This window comes from Kogia breviceps, chromosome 3 (assembly GCF_026419965.1).
Source record: "Kogia breviceps isolate mKogBre1 chromosome 3, mKogBre1 haplotype 1, whole genome shotgun sequence".
NCBI classification, from domain to species: domain Eukaryota; kingdom Metazoa; phylum Chordata; class Mammalia; order Artiodactyla; family Physeteridae; genus Kogia; species Kogia breviceps.
The window spans coordinates 36,131,673-36,151,285 of record NC_081312.1 but is presented as its reverse complement, the minus strand read 5'-3'; the positions used below and the strand labels follow the sequence as shown (position 1 = coordinate 36,151,285).

Here is a 19,613-nt window from a genome sequence, read left to right as displayed (position 1 = left end):
AGAGGGAATGAGGATTAGTAACAGTTTTCCTTTAGTTCATAATTTTCTTCTGTTTTTCTCTATAGTAAAGCCCTGCTGGTATATTTGGGCTATTGTTGTCATGCTATCACAAGAGGCTCTAATAGCCAAAAAGATTAAGATGCAGATAGAAAAAGAAGCATCTAGAGATTTCAATATGGAGAAGTAGGGGGTCACTGAGTATATCTGAATGGATAGAGACAGGTCATTATTTTCACCATTGTTTGTTACTGTTTTCTCTCAACTATTTCATGTCTTTGCCATAACAATTGCACTTTTACTGCATTCTCTTTTTATTGTCATAACTACTGTTCATTATTAAACAAAATACATCACCTATACAAATTCAGTATTTTTATATATCTTCATACCGTGATTTCTTCTACCAAGCTGATGCATATCAGAGGCTATCTAGGATTCTTGGAAGAATTCTAGTTAACCTTCTGACAATTAAATAGTCCCGTGGCTTTGGACATTTCTCTTGCTCAGATCTACCTGAGGTTGGTGGGGTTTTGTCTGTTTGCTTGTTTGGAGGTTTTTTTGGTTTGTTTATGTGCTTTATTTTGAATTTTGGTCTGAATCCTCTCCACCTGGAGTGATTAAAGGTGGCTGGACTTACTGGGTTTAGAAGTATCAGGGCTAGCAGAGGAGACCATATCTTGAAGTTGCAAATACCATCAGAAATAAGGAGGGGTTGTTATAGTATGCCATGTGAGAGGATTGATTATATGTAAAGGGTTAGGAGCAGGATAGATACTATGTTTGGCTTTGCAACCAAAGACCTAGTGCCCTGCCTTTTCTATTTATATAATTCATGAAAAAGGAAATAAAGCTGAACCCTAAGAGAAAGCTTTTATGTATAAGGAATCCTTCCTGTGTTTAAAGCCTACATCCTATAGAGGCTTTGAATGATCTCTTCGCATTCACTACTACAGTTCTTTAATTCAAACAAATGCTATGTTTTCCTTTTACACAGGACAATACAGTGCCATATTATTTTCAAGTTTAAACTTGTTGAAAAAAAATTAGTTTACCATTGTTTTATTGATTGACCGATTGATGGCTGCATTGGGACTTTGTTGCTGCGTGCTGGCTTTCTCTAGCTGCGGGGAGTGGGGGCTACTCTTCGTTGCAGTGCAGGGCTTCTCATTGTGGTGGCTTCTCTTGTTGCAGGGCATGGGCTCTAGGTGCGCGGGCTTCAGTAGTTGAGGCGCACAGGCTCAGTAGTTGTGGCTCATGGGCTCTACAGCGCAGGCTCAGTAGTTGTGGTGCACAGGCTTAGTTGCTCCACGGCATGTGGGATCTTCCCAGACCAGGGCTTGAACCCATGTCTCCTGCATTGGCAGGCATATTCTTAACCACTGCACCACCAGAGAAGCCCCAGCTTACCATTTTTAAAAGGAATTTATATGATAAAATGCCTCTGGAAACACAAAGTCATCCATTTGCCAATAAGTAAATAGCATTATAGATATGAGTTAAATATGTATTAAATGTTTGAGAATATCTTGGCCTTAAAATACAGGCTTCTGTTTCTGGATAAGGTATAGTAAATACATTATACCCTATTCTTCCTGTTAATTGCAACTGAAAAAAAAAATTCCTGTACACAGTGATTTTCTTGTATTTTGTTGCTTGTTTGTTTTGCCTCCTGTATATTCTGGGTGGGGGTGCTGGAGAATCCTCCAAACTAGAAATATCAGTGGACAGAGCTGGAAAAAGCCCCATTTTTATTATATCTACCCTATTCCAAGTGAACATAATGAAAAATGTTTCACCACTGCTCCCCTCAGGTGTCACAGTTGTAGAGAACGGGCAGATAGCCATGTCCTCCGTACCTGCCCTGCAATAAAAAGGGCGCCCCTACCTCTCTCATCTGGTGTTACAACTGCAGAGACTTTGGACAAAGCCTTGTTAACTATAGCCACACTGCACTAATGAGGCAGTTCCCATTTCCCTCCACTAGAGTGGAGGGAGGGTTGTGAAGAGGAGGGAGCTAGATAAAGGGACTTTTAGAATCTATGTTTGAAACCCTGGGCAGACCTCTGAATATCCCATGCCTGAAAACGATCAGAATCAATATAGAAAAAGGTTTGAGAACTGAACTTAGGTATGATATACCACCCAGCCTTCAGACTGGCCTCTGGGTAGTCCACAAGTGGAACAGGACAAAAGAACACTGAAAAGGCATTAACAATTAAATTGACATTTGAGCCACAGCTCATAGACGTGAGCTAGGAGTCCAAACAGTTTGACTGCCTACTAAAATAGATAATTTAAATAGAAAGCAGAGTCTCATAACATAATATTCATCATCATACCAAGAACCAGGAAAATCATAATTCAAATGACAAAAGATAATCAGCAGACACCACACTGAGATGACACAGATGTTGGAATAACCTGACAAGGATTTTAAAGAAGCTATAATAATGAAAATGCTCCAATAAGCAATTACAGACTTGAAACAAGTAAAAAAATAGAAAGCCTCAGTAAAGAAATAGATGATACATGGAAAAAGCAAATAGAAATTTTAGAACTGAAAAAATATAATAACCTAAGTAAAAAAAACTGGCTCATAGTAGAATAGCTATAACAGAAGAAAGAATCACTGCACTTGAAGTTAGATCAATGGAAATTATCCACTCCAGCAACAGAGAGAATAAAGATTTTTTAAAAAGTAAACAGGGCCTCAGGGATCTGTGGGGCAATAACAATTTTTTTAAATGTTTGTATCTTTGGAGTCTCAGAGAGAATTAAGGATTAATTAATTGATTAATTGATTAATTAATTAATTGATTAATTAATTAATCAATTAAAGGATTGATAAAGTGATTGAAAACTTCCTAAATTTGGCAAACCAACATATTCAGGAAGTTGAGCAAACTCTAAAGGGAAAAACCCAAAGTAATCCATTCCCAGACACTTTATAAGTAATTTGCTGAAAACTAAAGACAAAGAAAAAATTCTTTAAAGCAGCCAGAGCAAAGCAGTTCATTGCCTACAATGCATCTGAATCAGAAAACATGGAGGCCAGAAGAAGTAGTAAGACATATTTAAAGTGCCAAAAGTAAAGAACTATCAACCCAGAATTCTTCATCCAGTGAAAATATGAGATGAAATAAAGACATTTTCAGATGAAGAAAAACTAAGAGAGTATTTTGCCAGCAGACTTGCTGTAAAAGAGGAAATTCTTCAGACAGACAGAAAGTGATGACAGAAGGAAACATGGACTATCGGGAATGAAAAAAGTACAAATGAAAGAGTAGATACAGGGTAACTGACTAATTTCCTCCCCTTAAGTTTTTAAAATGGTTTGATGGTAAAAAGCAAAATTTATAATATTGTCTAATACAATTTTCAGTGTAATTTTTTTCATTCTCAGTTTTCCCTGAGATATAAAGGTAATTTTTAAGACAAAAAGGGAGAGAGTAAACAGACCTAAAAGTTATAGCAAGGTTTCTACATTCCACTTGAAATAGTAAAATGTTGGTATGAGTAAATTGTAATAAACTATGTGTATATAAATTGTAATCCCCAGAGCAGCCATGTAAAATACTCCATGAGGATATGTACTTTAAAAAAATAAACACTATAGCTGAACCAAAATTGAATACTAAATGAAGTTCAAATCATGCACAGGAAAGCAGGAATAGGTGTTGGATTTTGTCAAATGCTTTTTCTTTATTAATTGGTGTGATCATGTAGTTCTTCTTTAAACTGTTAATGTGGTTACATTGAATGAATTTTGAATACTTAACTCGTTTTGCTTTTCTGGAATAACCCTACTCGGTCATGATATATATATTAAAATGATTAAAAATATGTTGACATATGATAAAAAATGTTGACCAAATCCAACATCCATTCATGATGAAACACTCTGCAGACTAGGAATAGATGGGACATTCTTCAGTCTGTTAAAAAAGCATCTTCAGGTAACAACCTACAGGTAATATCACACTTAATGGTGAGAGACTATTTCCATAGGCTTTTCCCCTAAAATTGGGAATGAGGCAAGGGTGTCTGCTCTCACCACTCCTGTTCAACATAGTAATGGAAGTTCTGTGCAGGGCAGTAAGTCAAGACAAAGAAATAAATGGCATACATACTAGGAAGAAAGAAAATTGTCTGTATTTGCAAATGATGTGATTGTCTGCACAGAAAAGTCCCAAATAATCTACCAAAAAACAACAACCACATGATAATAAAACTCCTAGAACATTTAAGAGAATTTAGCAAAGTCACAGGATATATGATCAGCACACAAAAATTAATCATACTTCTACATCTCAGCAAGAAACAATTAGAAACCAAAATTTTATGTCATTATGCCATTTACTTAAAATATTTGTGTAATGCTGATGAAGGAAGACCCAAATGGATGAGTGGACATATTGTGTTCATGGGTTGGAAGACTCAGCATAGAAAAGCTGGCAGTTCTTTCCAATTTGATCTATAGGCTTAACACAATTCCCATCAGAACTCTAACAAGTCTTTTTCTTCTTGTATGTATAGACAAATTGATTTCAAAATTTAAATAGAAAGGCAAAATAACTAAAATAGCTAAAGCAATTTTGAGAAAGAAGAATAAAGTTAGAGGAATCACACTTTCTACCTTTAGGACTTACAAGTAGATCTAAAATAATCAAGATAGTGTATGGTGTTGGAGGAGGGTTAGACATTTAGATCAGTGGAACAGAACAGAGTCTAAAATAAACCCACATAGGTATGCTAACTTCCTTTTTTTCCATTGAGGTGAAATTTACATAACATCAAATTAACCGTCTTAAAGTGAACAATTCAGTGTCACTTAGTGCATTCACAAGGTTATGCAAGCGCCGCCTCTATCCAGTCCCCAAATATTTCATCAGCTCAAAAGAAAACTCCATACCCATTAAGCATTTGTTCTCCATTCCCCCATTTTCCCTTTCCCCCAGCCCCTGGAAACCACCAGTATGCATTCTCTATGGATTTTCCTGTTCTGAATATTTCACGTAAATGGAATCATACAACATGTGACCTTTGCTGTCTGCCTTCTTTCACTTGGCATAATATTTTCAAGTTTCGTACATGTTGTAACTTGTGTTAGTACTTCATTCCTTTTTATGGCTGAATAACATTCCATTGTATGGATATACCAATATTTGTCCATTCATTCACTGACGGACATTTGGGCTGTTTCTGCCTTTTGCTATTTGAGTACTGCTATGATATGCCTCTACATGTATTTGTTTGTGTATCAGTTTTCAGTTCTTTTGAGTAAATACCTATGAGTGGGCAGCTGATTTTTAGGAGAGGTGCAAAAGCAATCCAATGGAGGAAGCATAGTCTTTTCAATAAATGATGTTGGAATCATTGGACATCTCATAAGCAAAAAATGAACCTTGACCTAAACCTCACACTTTACTTAAAATTTAACTCAAAGTGGATAGTAAATCTGACAGATAAAATAAATGTGACATGTAAAACTATAAAGCTTTCTATATGTAAAACTATAAAACTATAAAGAAACTCTTTGGAATAAATCTTTGTGACTTAGGCTAAAAGTTCTTAAATGTGACACCAAAAGAATGGTTCATAAAAGAAAAAAAGTAAATTGGACTTTTATCAAAATTAAAAACTTTTGATCTGAGACTGTTACCCTGTTAAAGAAGATGAAAAGACAGGCCATAGGCTGGGAGAAAGTCTTTGCAAATCACACATCCAAGAAAGGTCCTGTATCCAGAATGTATTAAGAACTCTCTAGGGCTTCCCTGGTGGCGCAGTGGTTGAGAGCCCACCTGCCGATGCAGGGGACGCGGGTTCATGCCCCGGTCCGGGAAGATCCCACATGCCGTAGAGCGGCTGGGCCCGTGAGCCATGGCCGCTGAGCCTGTGCGTCCGGAGCCTGTGCTCCGCAACGGGAGAGGCCACAGCAGTGAGGGGCCCGCGTACCGCAAAAAAAAAAAAAAAAAAAAAAAAAAAAAAAAAAAAAAGAACTCTCTAATCTCAACAGTAAGTAACAAACCAGTCAAAAAATGGGTAAAAGTTTTGAATAGACAACTTTACCAAAGGGTAAATATAGATAACAAATAAGCACACGAAAAGATGTTCAAAATCATAAACTATTAGGGGAATGCAACTTAAAAACATAATGAGATACCACTACACACCTATCAGAATGGCTAAACTAATGCTGAGCAACCAGCTCTCTCATAGATTCTTCATGGGAATATAAAATGGTACAGCCATTCTGGGAAATAATTTGGTAGTTTGCTGTAAAGTTAAACATGTCCTTACCATGTGATTCAGCAGTTATACTGCTATATTCTCATCCTAGAGAAATGAAAACTCAAGTCCACACAAAAATCTGTACACTCACATACATGACAACTTAATTTGTAATAATCAAAACCTGAAAACAACCCAAATGTCCTTCAATGGGTGAATTAACTGGTACATTCCACATAGCAGAATACTACCCAGCAATAAAAAGGAATGAACTATTGATATGCACAATAACTTGGATGGATCTTAAGAGCATTATGCGAAGTGATAAAAGAGATCATTGGTTCTGGAGAACAGAGATCACTGGTTCCCTGGGATTAAGGTTTGTGGACGGGTGTGTCTCTAAAGGGGATAGTGTTTGAGAATTTGTTTTGATGCAGCAGTTTATATCCTGATTATGGTAGTGGTTATATGGGTCTCTACATGTTTTGATAGTACTATACCAAAAAAAAAAAATGAGTGCATGTAAAAACTGGTGAATCCAAATAAGGTCTATATTATAGTTAATAATGTTGTGTAATGTCCATTTCCTGATGTTGGTAATGTACTGTGGTTAAGTAAGATGTTCTCATTGGGGAAGGCTGTGTGGAAGGTACACAGTAACTCTACTGTTTTTGCAATTTATTAAGGGTCTTAAGTTATTTACAAATAAACAGCAAAAAAGTGCAGAGTCTAAGATTTTCAAAAGTAAAGAAAATAACATGAATTGGTTAGAGCAATGTTAAACTGAGGCAGTGAGAAAAGTGATCCTAACAGGTTGGGTTTTTTTAATCAGAATAATGATAATAACCAGGGGTTCCAAAAATATTTCTGCTCTGCTAATAGTGGATTCTCAGTGCATGGCTAGCTTCATGGAGAAGTGGAGCAAAGCCTCTCTCCAGGAGAAAAAGTAGCAAGATTTGACATCTGGGTTAATTATTGTTGATGGTTTGATTTAAAAGCCAGTGAGGAGACAAGTGCTATAAGTACCATTTTTACCTTGAAGAATGGCATTTTGCAGAATGGAAGAGCTGGCAAAACAGTGTAAGTTATTTTGACTTTTATTTCAAACAAAAGACAAAGCACCTGCAGCAGCCTTTGCACAAGAACAAAGTTCTGTTAGACCTGAACGGTCTCTGAGGGATCCCAGCTCGCCCAAGAACCGCCAAGAGTCGAGAGTCGCTGCAACACGCAAGAGGTTTATTAGGAGCCGGTGCACCGGGGTTCCTTGGTCCTCACGCAGGAGGCCGAAGAGGAACCCCCCCAAGCGGAATCACATACATTTTATAGCTTTCATTTTTCATTATGCAAAGTGTGGATATATCAAGGGTTTTTTTTCTCATTGGTTTGTTTGTTCCTGGACCGGAGTGGGGACCTGGCTCTACTTCCTTGATTGGTTGGCTGTCGGATGCCTACTTTACATTTACCGGAGTGGGGTCTTGGCTCTAGTTCCTTGATTGGTTAGCTGTCGGATGCCTACTTTACATTTTCGTGTTTTTGTGGTGGGGGGTTGAGTCACATGAGTTATGGTTGGCTAGGGCGACCTTTAAACTCTGGTTTAATCATTCTTATCACCCGCCATACTGGTTTGCTCGAGATTTCATCCCCCGCCATACCTGTTTGTTCGGAACGGTTTCTGCCCGGGGGGGGGGGGGGACACATTCCAGTATCTTATTGCCAGCCGAAAAAGCTTAAAGCTCAAAAGTATCGATAGGGAAGTAGGGGTGTAAGTATAGTTAAGGCCCTACAGTTCCAGCCGGTGTTTCTCTCTGTGTCTGCTATCTACTTTATTTTTGAATCCTGTATAAGTCACAGTTAACCATTCTGGAGCTTGCTTTTACTTTTCTCTGTCTTTCTCCTTCTCCTCTCTTCTTCCGCTGCCCCCCCACGCCCTCCTCCTCTTCCCTCTCTTCCCACTTTCTTCTCTCTCTTCTCTCTTCCAGCTTTCCCTCCCTTCTTTCCTCCTCCCTCTTTCCCATACTACTACTTCCTCCCCCCTTTTCCTCCCTCCCTCTTTTTTTTTTAAGAGAGTGTCTGCCTGCCATAGCATGCCTGTATTTTGATTTTGAGGAGAGAACCCCATGAATCCTGTTAAGTAAAATGATGGTGGGTGGAGCTCCCTTCTTAAATTCAACCTTGAGTTTGTAAGCATGCTATTTTTAACCTGACCAGTTCAGCTGGTTCTGAGACCTGAGAATCAGGCTATAAACTTAGGGAGGAATATTGAAGGTGCTGAGGAGATAGATCTTCTATGCATTTATGTAGGATTGGCAGAATCTGGCTCCTCAGGTAACTTAACTTTTCTTCTCTAGCCTTGGAGGGAGTTGTGTTTACATTAGATTTTGAATGAGAGAATTAAACTTGGATGCATCTCATTCTTTCCCTGCCTTCCCTTTGTGGCCCTTATGGAAGCAGATAGTATTACCAAGGTTGCTCTGATGTACTTGAACATGAGATAGAGGTTTTTTAGAGACTACTTGGAATACCCAGAGATGACAGAATACTGTCTCAAAGACCATTAGTAGAAGAAATTCCCCACATGCTTTCAACTGGATCTATAGAATTTCCATCTTTTGAAAAATGGCTTCCAGACATTCAATAGAGACTTCTAGGCAAAGAGCAGAAGTTTAAAAAATGCATTTAAAGTAAGCCAATCAATTGGCTTTACTTACCAAGAAGAGCTTTCCTCTTCTATAACTGTATAATAACTATCTACCTTTTGCTTCAATCCGTCAGGATAATAGCCTATAAACTATGTATCTTGATATCTTTTCTCCATTAAGTTTATACTCTTGAAGTTTTATAAAATACCCCAGGGAAATTGATTTCCTGAAGCACTGGGTGGCCTACTTGTGGGTCAGCTATTGTGTTGTTCTTACTACTTAAAACAGATTGTTCTCTGCCAGAGGGGTGGAAAGCACACCTTGAAACTACCTTTAACTTTTCTATGAAAATATTCTTGTTTAATATGTTAAGAGACAGTGATTTCCAGTCTTGGCTTTTAAAAATGAGAATGGTTTTTAACTTTCTCTTTCATCGTTAACTACGCCCAGAGTCTTTATTTTAATTACCACTGTGTAGTACTTCAATTCTTTTGTTTGCTTCATTACATTTTCTGCTTTGGTTTTGAAAATAATGTTAGAGAAATAAAATCAGATTGTTTCCAATACAACGAAGTGCTTTCACCATGCTATTAATGAATCTTTTCTTCATTATTGAGAAGCTGGATGTTGCAAATCTTTTTAAACAAGGAAATTAAAAACTGTTTAGTCTTATGATTAGAGCAGACAAAGAGCAGAATAAAATTTAACTTACCTGGCTCATTCCTTTAGTGACCTTTCTTTATCCGAAATAGGAGCTATTTGTGGTTTAACTCCTCCCTATAGAAAGAATGTTATTCGAGAGGAGCTGGAAGGATCCCCAGGGTTCTGATTCTTAATCCTTAAACGTAAGACCTAAAACTACTAGAAGAAAACAAAGGGGGAAAGCTCCTTGACATCTGATTTCTTTAGATATGACACCAAAAGCACAAGCAACAGCAACAACAATAAAAAATCAACAAGTGGAACTAGATCAAACTGAAAAGCTTCTGTACGGCAAACGAAACAACAAAATCGAAAGGCAATCTATGGAATGGGAGAAAATCTTTGTAAACCAGATATCTGGTAAGGGGTTAACATCCGAAATATGTAAGGAATTCAGCTCAATAGCAAAAAACCAAATAACCTGATCATATTATGGGCTGAAAACCTAAACTGACATTTCTCAAAAGAGACATACGGAGGGTCAACAAGTATATGCATAGGTGCTCAACATCACTAATCATTAGGGAAATGCAAATCAAAACTACAAAGAGACAGATCACCTTATAATTGTTAGAATGGCTATTATCAGAAAAGGCAAAAGATAATAAGTGTTGTGGAGGATGTGGAAAAGGGGAAACCTTTGTCCCCGTTCCTGTTGGTGGAAATGTAAATTGGTATGGTCATTATGGAAAACAATTTAGAGGTTCCTCAAAAAACTAAAAAGAGAACTACCATATGATTCCAGCAATCCCACTTTTGAGTATATTATCTGAAGGAAATGAAATCAGTATCTCAAAGAGATATCTGCACCTGCGTGTTCATTGCAGCATTATTCAGAATAGCCAAGATATGGAAACAACTTATGGTTCTATCGGTGGGTGAATGGATAAAGAAAATGTGTGTGTGTGTGTGTGTGTGTGTGTGTGTGTGTGTGTGTGTGTGTACAAACAGCAATGGAATGTTATTAGGCCATAACAAAAGAGAAAATCCTGCTATTGACAACAACATGGATGAGCCTGGAGGACATTATGGTAAATGAAATAAGACACAAAAAAGACAAATACTGCATGATCTCACTTATATGTGCAATCTAAAAAATTCATAAAAGCAGATAGTAGAACAGTAGTTATCAGGGTCAGGAAGGTGGGGGAAAAGGGGAGATGTTGATCAAATGGTACGAAGGTTCAGTTATGTGGGTTGAATAAGTTCTAGAGAACTAATGTGCAGCATGGTGACTGTAGTTAATAATACTGTATTGTATACTTGAAATTTGCTAAGAGAGTTGATCTTAACTGCTCTCCCCACCAAAAAAATAAATCGTAACTGTGTGAGGTGATAGATATGTTAATTAGCTCGATGGTGGTGATCATGTCAGTGTTTACATATTTTTAAACATCATGCCATACACCTTAAATATAATCAATTTTTATTTGTCAAGTATACATCCATTAATCTGGGGAAACAATGACCAGGTAAGTGCTCTGAGCCTGTGTTTCTTGCTGCATCTTGTATTGAAGACATCATGGGGCGGGGGGACAGATAAGAGCACTGGGCAATGGATTAAGAGACCTGAATTCTAAATTTTGGCTTGCCACCAATTAGTGTATTTTTGTGACAATGGATTTGACATCACCTTTGTCTCTGTACATGCAGTTCTTCTGAACTAATTATTATTGAGCATTTTTTCTTTGCAAGAGATGCCTGGAGATATTATATCCAGTTTATATTGATTAAATGCTTTCTGTTTGTTGTTGATTTAGGCTTTTTCTGCAGTGTTTTGGTCTGTAGTAACTGGGCAGATAAGTGAGGGAAATTACATTGCGGCTGGAAAATTTTCCTCCGAAGAGGCTTTAATTTGTATGGAAAATCTAAATAGTCCTGGCAAAAGGCTTTATCTGTGATTTAATTTAAAAGCCATGGAATCAGTACTATATTTTGTAATATTATATCATTAATTCACTATTACTGCTAGTTTATTAAGTGAAGGAAGTAGAAACCTCTAAATCCTAGCAGTGCCTAAGTAATATAATAATGCTTGTGGTTTACTAGTTGATTCCAAATGATTCTTTTTTAGCAAAGTAGAAATTAAACTGGCTTCCTTATTTAAAATATATCCAAGAGCGACTGTTTTCATATTTGTAACCAAAGTAAAATAGATATTTTAGCATTTTGATGGTGCCTTTAGCAAATTAATAATCATTTAGGGTTAAGAGTTGCTGCTTCCTTTAATATACTCTGTTAGTTAGAGGAATATTGATTTAAATATACTTCCCAATGTTGAGTTATAGGACAGTGAGAGCAAATATAGTTTTCAGTTCTGTTGAGATAGGGTCATTCTTGGAAACTAACAGCATCATAAGAAATGCCTCAGATAGTGTTAAAATTTTTTAAAAGAGCTGAACAAAAGGAAACTGAATACACAAGAACCCCAATTTATCTTAAGTCCTTGTTTCTTATATGTGCTATGGTGACAGCTTAGCTGCAGAATTATAACTGTAAAAATGTTACGTAACATTGTTAGCTTACAAGGGCCCATGATTGGGCCGCCTTGTAGCACTAAATGCAAAAAAATATTTCATTTATCCAGTGTGAAGTAATGTCTCTTGAGATTATGAGGATAAATGAGAAGTATGTTTGAATTAGTTTTGAGCACATAGCATGTATTTTAGCCTTATAGCGTCTCTGCGATGGAAGGATGGGTGAGCAGAAAGAGGTTATGGAGGGAGGTAATTTTTATCTCAATTTTAAATTACCAAACTGAAGCAAAATCACACAATTGAATTCATAACAGAGCTTGAATTAGAAAAAAATTGTATCTTAAACCTCTACAGTTCTTCAACTAGAACACGTTGTCTTAAGTAATTTTGACAAATTTACCTCCTATTCTAAAGCTTAAATAACATCATCATCGAAAGAAACAAGAATGCATGTGCCTATTGATGAGACTGACTTTAAGAAGGCCCTGTATACAAAAATCCTACGTTATAAATATAATATGTAGAGTTTATAAAGTAATTTTACCTTGCCCTTCACAATTATTCTTTGCAATATAAGCCTCCATTGAATAATGGAAAAAGTACATTTACTGAGCATTTCATAAACACAATAAATTATATCTTAAAGATTTATTTTAAATGCAGTTTTATTCGTAGCCCTTTCCAGTCCAGCTGAAAGTGACTTTTTTCTCCTCTTCCATTCCTTAATTCCTTGTTTACCATAGTCTTAAAACATTTAAATTGTCTATTATAGTTATTTATGTATATAATTTCTTATTCTATTGGATTGTCATCTCCCAATTTTCCTTGTATAAGTTAAGTGCTTAATAAATATTTATTAAATGAACAAACGTTCGCCTATACTTGATCAGTGAGTGATACTCAAGGCAGAAGGACAGAGAAGTAGGACGCTTTCCCAGGGGACTTAACGGCGTAACATTTTCAATCTGTATTTCCCCATCTCCCACTCACGAATAAGAAGTGCTTCTTAGTGAGCCTACATCTGCTTGGAGTGTATCATATTTCAAGTGTGTGTGTGTGTGTGTGTCTGAGAGAGAGAGAGAGAGAGAGAGGGAGGGAGAGATGAGTGGAGGGAGTACCATAAGATGGGAGGGAGGGGAAAGAGATAAAGCATTGTAACATAAAACAAAACTATCTGCCTGCATTTTGGCTTTACTGGTAGAGAAATATACAAGAGAGTGATTAGGCACACAAGAAGCAAATGAAAAACAGATTTTATCATCAGAAATAGCTACCCTGTTAAAGAGATAACATGATTAAAGTAAAGCTTCTTTTAGTAATGAGGCCCTTCTCTATATTATTGCTTATGGATGAGACAAACCTTTAAGCTTTTTGCAGACTTCAACAGAAAAGTATAAAACCAGGATCAGTGGTAATTGACAAAGTCTATTTGGTAAGAAATTTGGAGATTATATATATGCATGTATGTATGTATAACAATGGCTCTGTTTCCCTTTTATAGACTCCCATAAATCTCTTACTTGTTGCTACTTCATAACAGTGGTGGATAACAAAAACTTAGCTCAGATAAGGGGCTTTCTGTAAGGTTCCTTTCCATCAGAGTAAATCCCTATCCATCTGAGTTGTTGCTTTGTTTACCTTTTATATATCTGCTTGTTTTTTCTAGATCTTTGTTCTGATGAGCCTAATCTTGTGTTAGAAGCACATATACTTTTTCTGTTTCTCGCTGTCTCTCTCCTATTTCTGAATCTTTTATGAGCAAGATCCTTTGAATTTTGCAGACTTTTAAATATTATTTTAGTAAGAAATCGGGCTGTGGTGCTGAGCTTTTTCATTGTTTTGTTTAACTGTTATCATTCCAAACAGCCATTCGTTTTCTCTTATCACTTCCTGACTTAGACTCTTGCGTTGGTTACCTTGTATATGTAGACCTTTCTCATTCCAGAACCATACATAATAGATATTTTTCCCTTTTTCTGTGTTATCAATACATAACAGAAAGATTTAATATATTCTCTCTTCAGCTTACTTTGAGATACATTAAGACTCTTGAATTATGCTTCATTTCATAAATTACCCTCTTTTTTCTCTTAGGCCTTAGTTCTTGTGCTTGAAACACTGGGTTCTAATTAAACTCTTAAGAAACACAGTAGGTGTATTTTTTTTTCAAGCAGATGTGTCTTCTTTTAAGTAAAAAATCTAGTTTGAAAACTAAAGGTCATCTGTTTCAATTATGTTCCTTTATTCTTTTTTCCTTTAAAAAATGTGAAGACTAATATAAGATATAATAACATAGGAAGCTGGTTGTGAGGTATATGAGATCTCTTTACTAACTGCAATAATTCTGTACATCTAAAAGCAGTTGTAAATGAAAATGTTTATTGAAAAGTATATGAAGGACATTTTCATTCATATGAATTTTAGAGATATTCAAAGTGCTGTATTTCTTACAGTTCATGAAAAATCTGACAATGTCGAGATTCTTTGCTCTCTTAACTATTGAATAAATAATAAAGCTTTGAATATTCTTAATTCCCAGACCCTTGTATAATATTAGAAGAAAGTAAATGATAAATTGGTCTCCCAACATCACACCCCCTCTGTTCTTCTTAACTCTTCTGTGGCTGTAGCACCTGGAGTGGGGATCTTTATTGCCTTAGGAGTCTGCCATGAGTCCAAAGTCTCAAGTGAAGAGAATTCAGCAACTCTAGTACTTGATTGAGGAAACAGTATTGACCACATCTTGCTGAATTTTATCTGGGCTCTCTTGGGTTCCTAAGGGCTCTAACTCTTCAGAAGGCTCTTGATGGTATAGGTTCTGCTTTGATCTGAAAGGACCAGCCTGCAGTGGCACACCTCAGTATGAAAGATACTTCTTCTGAAAGTAACAGTGTGTGGCATTTTCCTTTTTCAGCATTTCTTTCAGAATCATTTTATAGCCTTACCATCCTAGCTTTTGTTTCTAGGGCTCTACTTTACAGAGCAGATGATATCCCTAGAAAATAGTTGTAGATTTGTGGTTTGGCAACTGCTTTATTAAAGGCTCATATAAATTGAGAACTGATTACCTTGCTTCTTGCTATGTGGAAGAAAAGATTCTGTTCCTGAAGGTACCCATCCTTTCTCTTCCCTTGCATAGAGAACAGCTTGAAAAATTTCTCAGGCTAAGGAGTCCTTGTCAAAACAAATTTTTATTTGAAGAACTAAGATGCCTAGGGATATTTAGCAACAGCCCATACAAATTACAGTGGAATTGAAACTTTAGAATGGGAAAAAAGAATTTTTCACGTTTGCTTAACCCCATTGCACCCCCTGTTAGATAATATTAAATGTTTTAACCACTTGCTATTCATCTTTTTTTTTTTTTTTGCGGTACGCGGGCCTCTCACTGTTGTGGCCTCTCCCGTTGTGGAGCACAGGCTCCGGACGCGCAGGCCCAGCGGCCATGGCTCACGGGCCCAGCCGCTGCGCGGCATGTGGGATCTTCCCGGACCGGGGCACGAACCCGCGTCCCCTGCATCAGCAGGCGGACTCTCAACCACTGCGCCACCAGGGAAGCCCCTTGCTATTCATCTTATAACAAAACATGTAAATAGAAAATGGATCTCCTGATTAAAAATTGGCATAGAACATTCTCAATACATCCAATATAAAACATGCTCTACGTTTAATTTTAAAAATTACTGTTATCATCAACATTGGTTTTTTGAAAAAGTCCCATGACTGATATTTTTTAATTGTTGAACTCAGATATCCTTTTACTCAGTGGCTTTACTTCTGTAATGAAAAAGTACATTTTGTTGGTGACATCTCGAATTCTGGAATAGTTGGAATTATTAGTTAAATTATAGTTTTTCTTTTAAGATGATTTGTTTCATCAGTGAAGGTAATAATCTCAGAATGCTGAACTGCACCTGGAATAAGCAAACTATTTTGCTTCTTTCATAAAGATTTCAGTGTGTGCAACTTTGAGTTCAGAGAAGATCATACTTGCATGTTCTGAATGATAGAGAAGTGAAAGAATATTTTTTAAAACATAACTGCTTAATTTCATGTTTGTGATGTTTCCAAAGTAACTGGTCTTTTTCACTGCCATCTCCATAAGTGTGCACATAAAATTTTCAATGGATTCTTTGAAATATAATTTAAAGCTGAATTCCTTGCTTAATTAATAAGATATACTGGATTCGTCCTGGCTTATTATATGATTTTTGACATTTGTCACCTATAAAGAGAAGTTAACCTCTCAGTACAGCTTATCTTCACCTTTGTTTCTCTTCCTTACTGACAGAATCCCAAGGACTGCAGCAAAGCCAAGAAGCTAGTGTGCAATATCAACAAAGGCTGTGGCTATGGCTGTCAGCTCCATCATGTGGTCTACTGCTTCATGATTGCATATGGCACCCAGCGAACACTCATCTTGGAATCTCACAATTGGCGCTATGCTACTGGAGGATGGGAAACTGTGTTTAGACCTGTAAGTGAGACCTGCACAGACAGATCTGGCATCTCCACTGGACACTGGTCAGGTAGGAAGCCTGTGTAGTTTGTCATCTCTCTGTGTTGAACCGCTGCATAACCAAGTTATCAGATTTCTATGTACAACCTTATGGCTCATAGTCGTCTTTTGCTATACATTATCCAGATAAAATCTGGAATAATAATATTTTATTCACAAAATGTTTCATGATCAATTTCTTCCTTTTTTTTTTTTTTTTTTTTTCTGTGCCACACAGCATGTGGGGATTTTAGTTCCCCGACCATGGATCAAACCCATGACCCCTGCAGTGAAAGTACAGAGTCCTAACCACTGGACCACCAGAGAATTCCCTCATGATAATTTCATTTCTGATGTTCATTTTTATCCGGATCTAGCAAAATCACTAAGTTTTTTCAAGGAACATAATTTACTCTTTTAATGATTATGATGATGATATACTTCCACTTTTTTGGGTGCTTTCACATTATTGTACTCATTTGATCCTCCAAATTATCCTTTAAGGTAGACTGGTGGTTCTCAGACTTCAGCACGTGTGAGAATCACCTTGAATCAGAAAATACTATTTTCTGATTCAGTAGGCCTGGGGTAGGGCCTGATACTTGCATTTCTGATGGTTTCCAGGTCCAGGGACCACACTATGAGAACTACTTAGGCAGACAGTGCAGGTACCTTTATCTCCATTTTACAGTTGAGGACAATGAAGCCTAATTTGTTTATGTGATTTTAATTTTATTCAGGAAACATTTAATGAGGAATAATGTGATTAAGGTACCATGCTAGGCCTGAGAAGAGATACAAAGATTAGCAAGAAATTTCTCTTCTCTCCAAGGACTTGGTGAAACAGGGAATAGAGTATAGTTTCTTACTGCTAGTCTCTTGTTCTTTCTACAACGACGATCTTTAAACAAGGTCCCAAGTTGGGCTACCTTTGTTAAAATCTTTGCTGTATCATTTTGTAATCTTGGGCAAGTTACTTAACCTAGGCCTTCATTTCCTCATCAGTAAAATGAAAAGTAATAATTTACTTACCTCTTTGAGTTGTTGGTAGGATTAAATGAACTAATATGTATAGTGCGCTTAGCACAGTACCTGATATATGAACTCTAGTATTTGTTAGCTATCTTTAATAGGCCTTATTCATTGAGTGCCAACAGTGTGGCAGATACTGAACTAAGTGACCAGGTGAAATGCTAAGTAAGTCAGTACACTATCTCTGCACTCACATCTTGTGAGAAGTCCAGTATTTCTCAAAATGCTGAGGCATTTCAGTTAATGTAATTTCTTATGGAGCTGAGCACCTTTTTTCACAAGTTAAAACCCTAGATGTGCAATAGAGAGCTATGTCATTGGCAAAGTAAGTAACTTTAGTTCCTTTGTTTCTTTTTGCCTTCTTTGGAAAATACAGGTAATACTTGACTTCACAGAAGTGTCAAGAAAGTCAATTGGGTAATTTCTATAAAATGCTTTAAGTTGCTCTATATAATGTGCTGTATGGATTTAAATATTATCTTGTGATGTGAGTTTTGTTTTCCTTAGGATTATTTCGGAACCTTATTCGGTATATCAACATATTTTTTTCTTTGTATCTCACTTCAAATTTTAAAGTGAACCTCTTCATCTAGAACCTACCTGAGTTTTAGTTTTGAGGTTACCTCTTCCATTGACTGGTCTGTAGTTTATAGCTGGTACAGATTAGGTGTCAAGGTTAGGAAGATACAAGAAAAGCAACCCTGTCAGTCTCACTCTGGCTAACTTTTTCATTTTGTGGACTTAGTTCAGTTTCAAGTTTCTTTGATTGTGGAAGCATATAGCCGGGGTAGGACAAAGTTCTTATGTTTCACTGTTTCTAGGGAGAGGCAGCTTTCTGAGTAGCAGTCAGTTAATAAAAAAGTTAAAGGTTAGCCTCACTAGACTCATAAAATTCAGTGTGTAGGTTGGTCATGCCTATATGTTACAACTAGTTACTTGGTTTCTTTGATTGTAAGCCTTCCTCATACATCTTGTAGTCTGTAGTGGCAACTATAGAACATGAAGATTAACAATGGCTTGAATTTGAAACATTCAGAATTTCTTGACATTTCAATTAAACAGGTTCTAGAAATTATCCTTACTTTATTTATATGGAATCTTGAGGCCTGGTAGATACTAAGTGGCTTTTCCAGGATCACACAGCTTACAAATGACAGAATTCTGGTTAGTACATTCACTCTACCTACACCCAGTCTAAGTCCTTCCTAGTAAGCTCATGTCAGACACCTTACTTAGCAGAATAACGATTAGAAACTGTCCTGAATGTTTGAGAACTAAATAAGATGATGAATTTAATATCTCTGTCCCCTTTCCTCCCCCTATTCTGTAACTTTTTCCACATCTTTCATATAATTTTAGGTACTGAAGAGTTACCAGTGGTATTTTCTTCTTAGTCATTTGCCGTCCCTGATCAAAGAAATCATTTTATCATGGTAGCATAGAATTATAATTTTAATTAAATAGATACTTCCTTTATAACTGCAGGTATTATATAAAATCATATATTTTTCTCCATTCTAATGAATTAAACTGTGCCTATTGGACACCTTTAATTAATTAAACTAACAGTTATGTTCAATATTCTTGCAGAACTCATTATAACTAAAATAATTTAGATGCTAATCTTACATCTAAAAGAAGGAAGAAGTTTATGTTTGAACTTAGAATGCTTTCATTTTTATGAGAAGTATGGTTGCCATCCACTTCTGTATCTGTTTATATATATTATCTATATATGTACCTTTTGGAGAAACTAACCTATTTCTAGAATCAGAATGAAATTTAATAACATTAATCCTTCAGTTAGCCATAAATCAACTAAATCTGTTATTGTTCTGACTTGTACAAAGAACCTTGGGATATTTACCTTGGCATCACTGCCATGAGATTATTATTGTTCATACACACTTGACATGATGTGCTTGCAGGTGGAATTTAGTGATTTCTGTTCAAATCTGTCACCAGTACAGGAATTAGTATGCACATTTGATCATTTGAATAGCCAAATCATGCCTTGGTGTAAGTTGAGTTCCT

At 36.5% G+C, this 19,613-nt stretch overlaps 1 protein-coding gene across 7 annotated transcripts in view; it reads left to right on the top strand.

Annotated features, from left to right (window-relative positions):
• FUT8 (fucosyltransferase 8) overlaps positions 1-19,613 on the top strand; it is a 350,097-nt gene that overhangs the window by 265,824 nt on the left and 64,660 nt on the right. For all 7 annotated transcript variants that reach the window (XM_059059069.2, XM_067028315.1, XM_059059067.2 and 4 more), the window contains one exon: positions 16,341-16,578. In XM_059059069.2, coding sequence (XP_058915052.1) covers positions 16,341-16,578 — 238 coding nt within the window. The remainder of the gene's footprint in view (positions 1-16,340; positions 16,579-19,613) is intronic.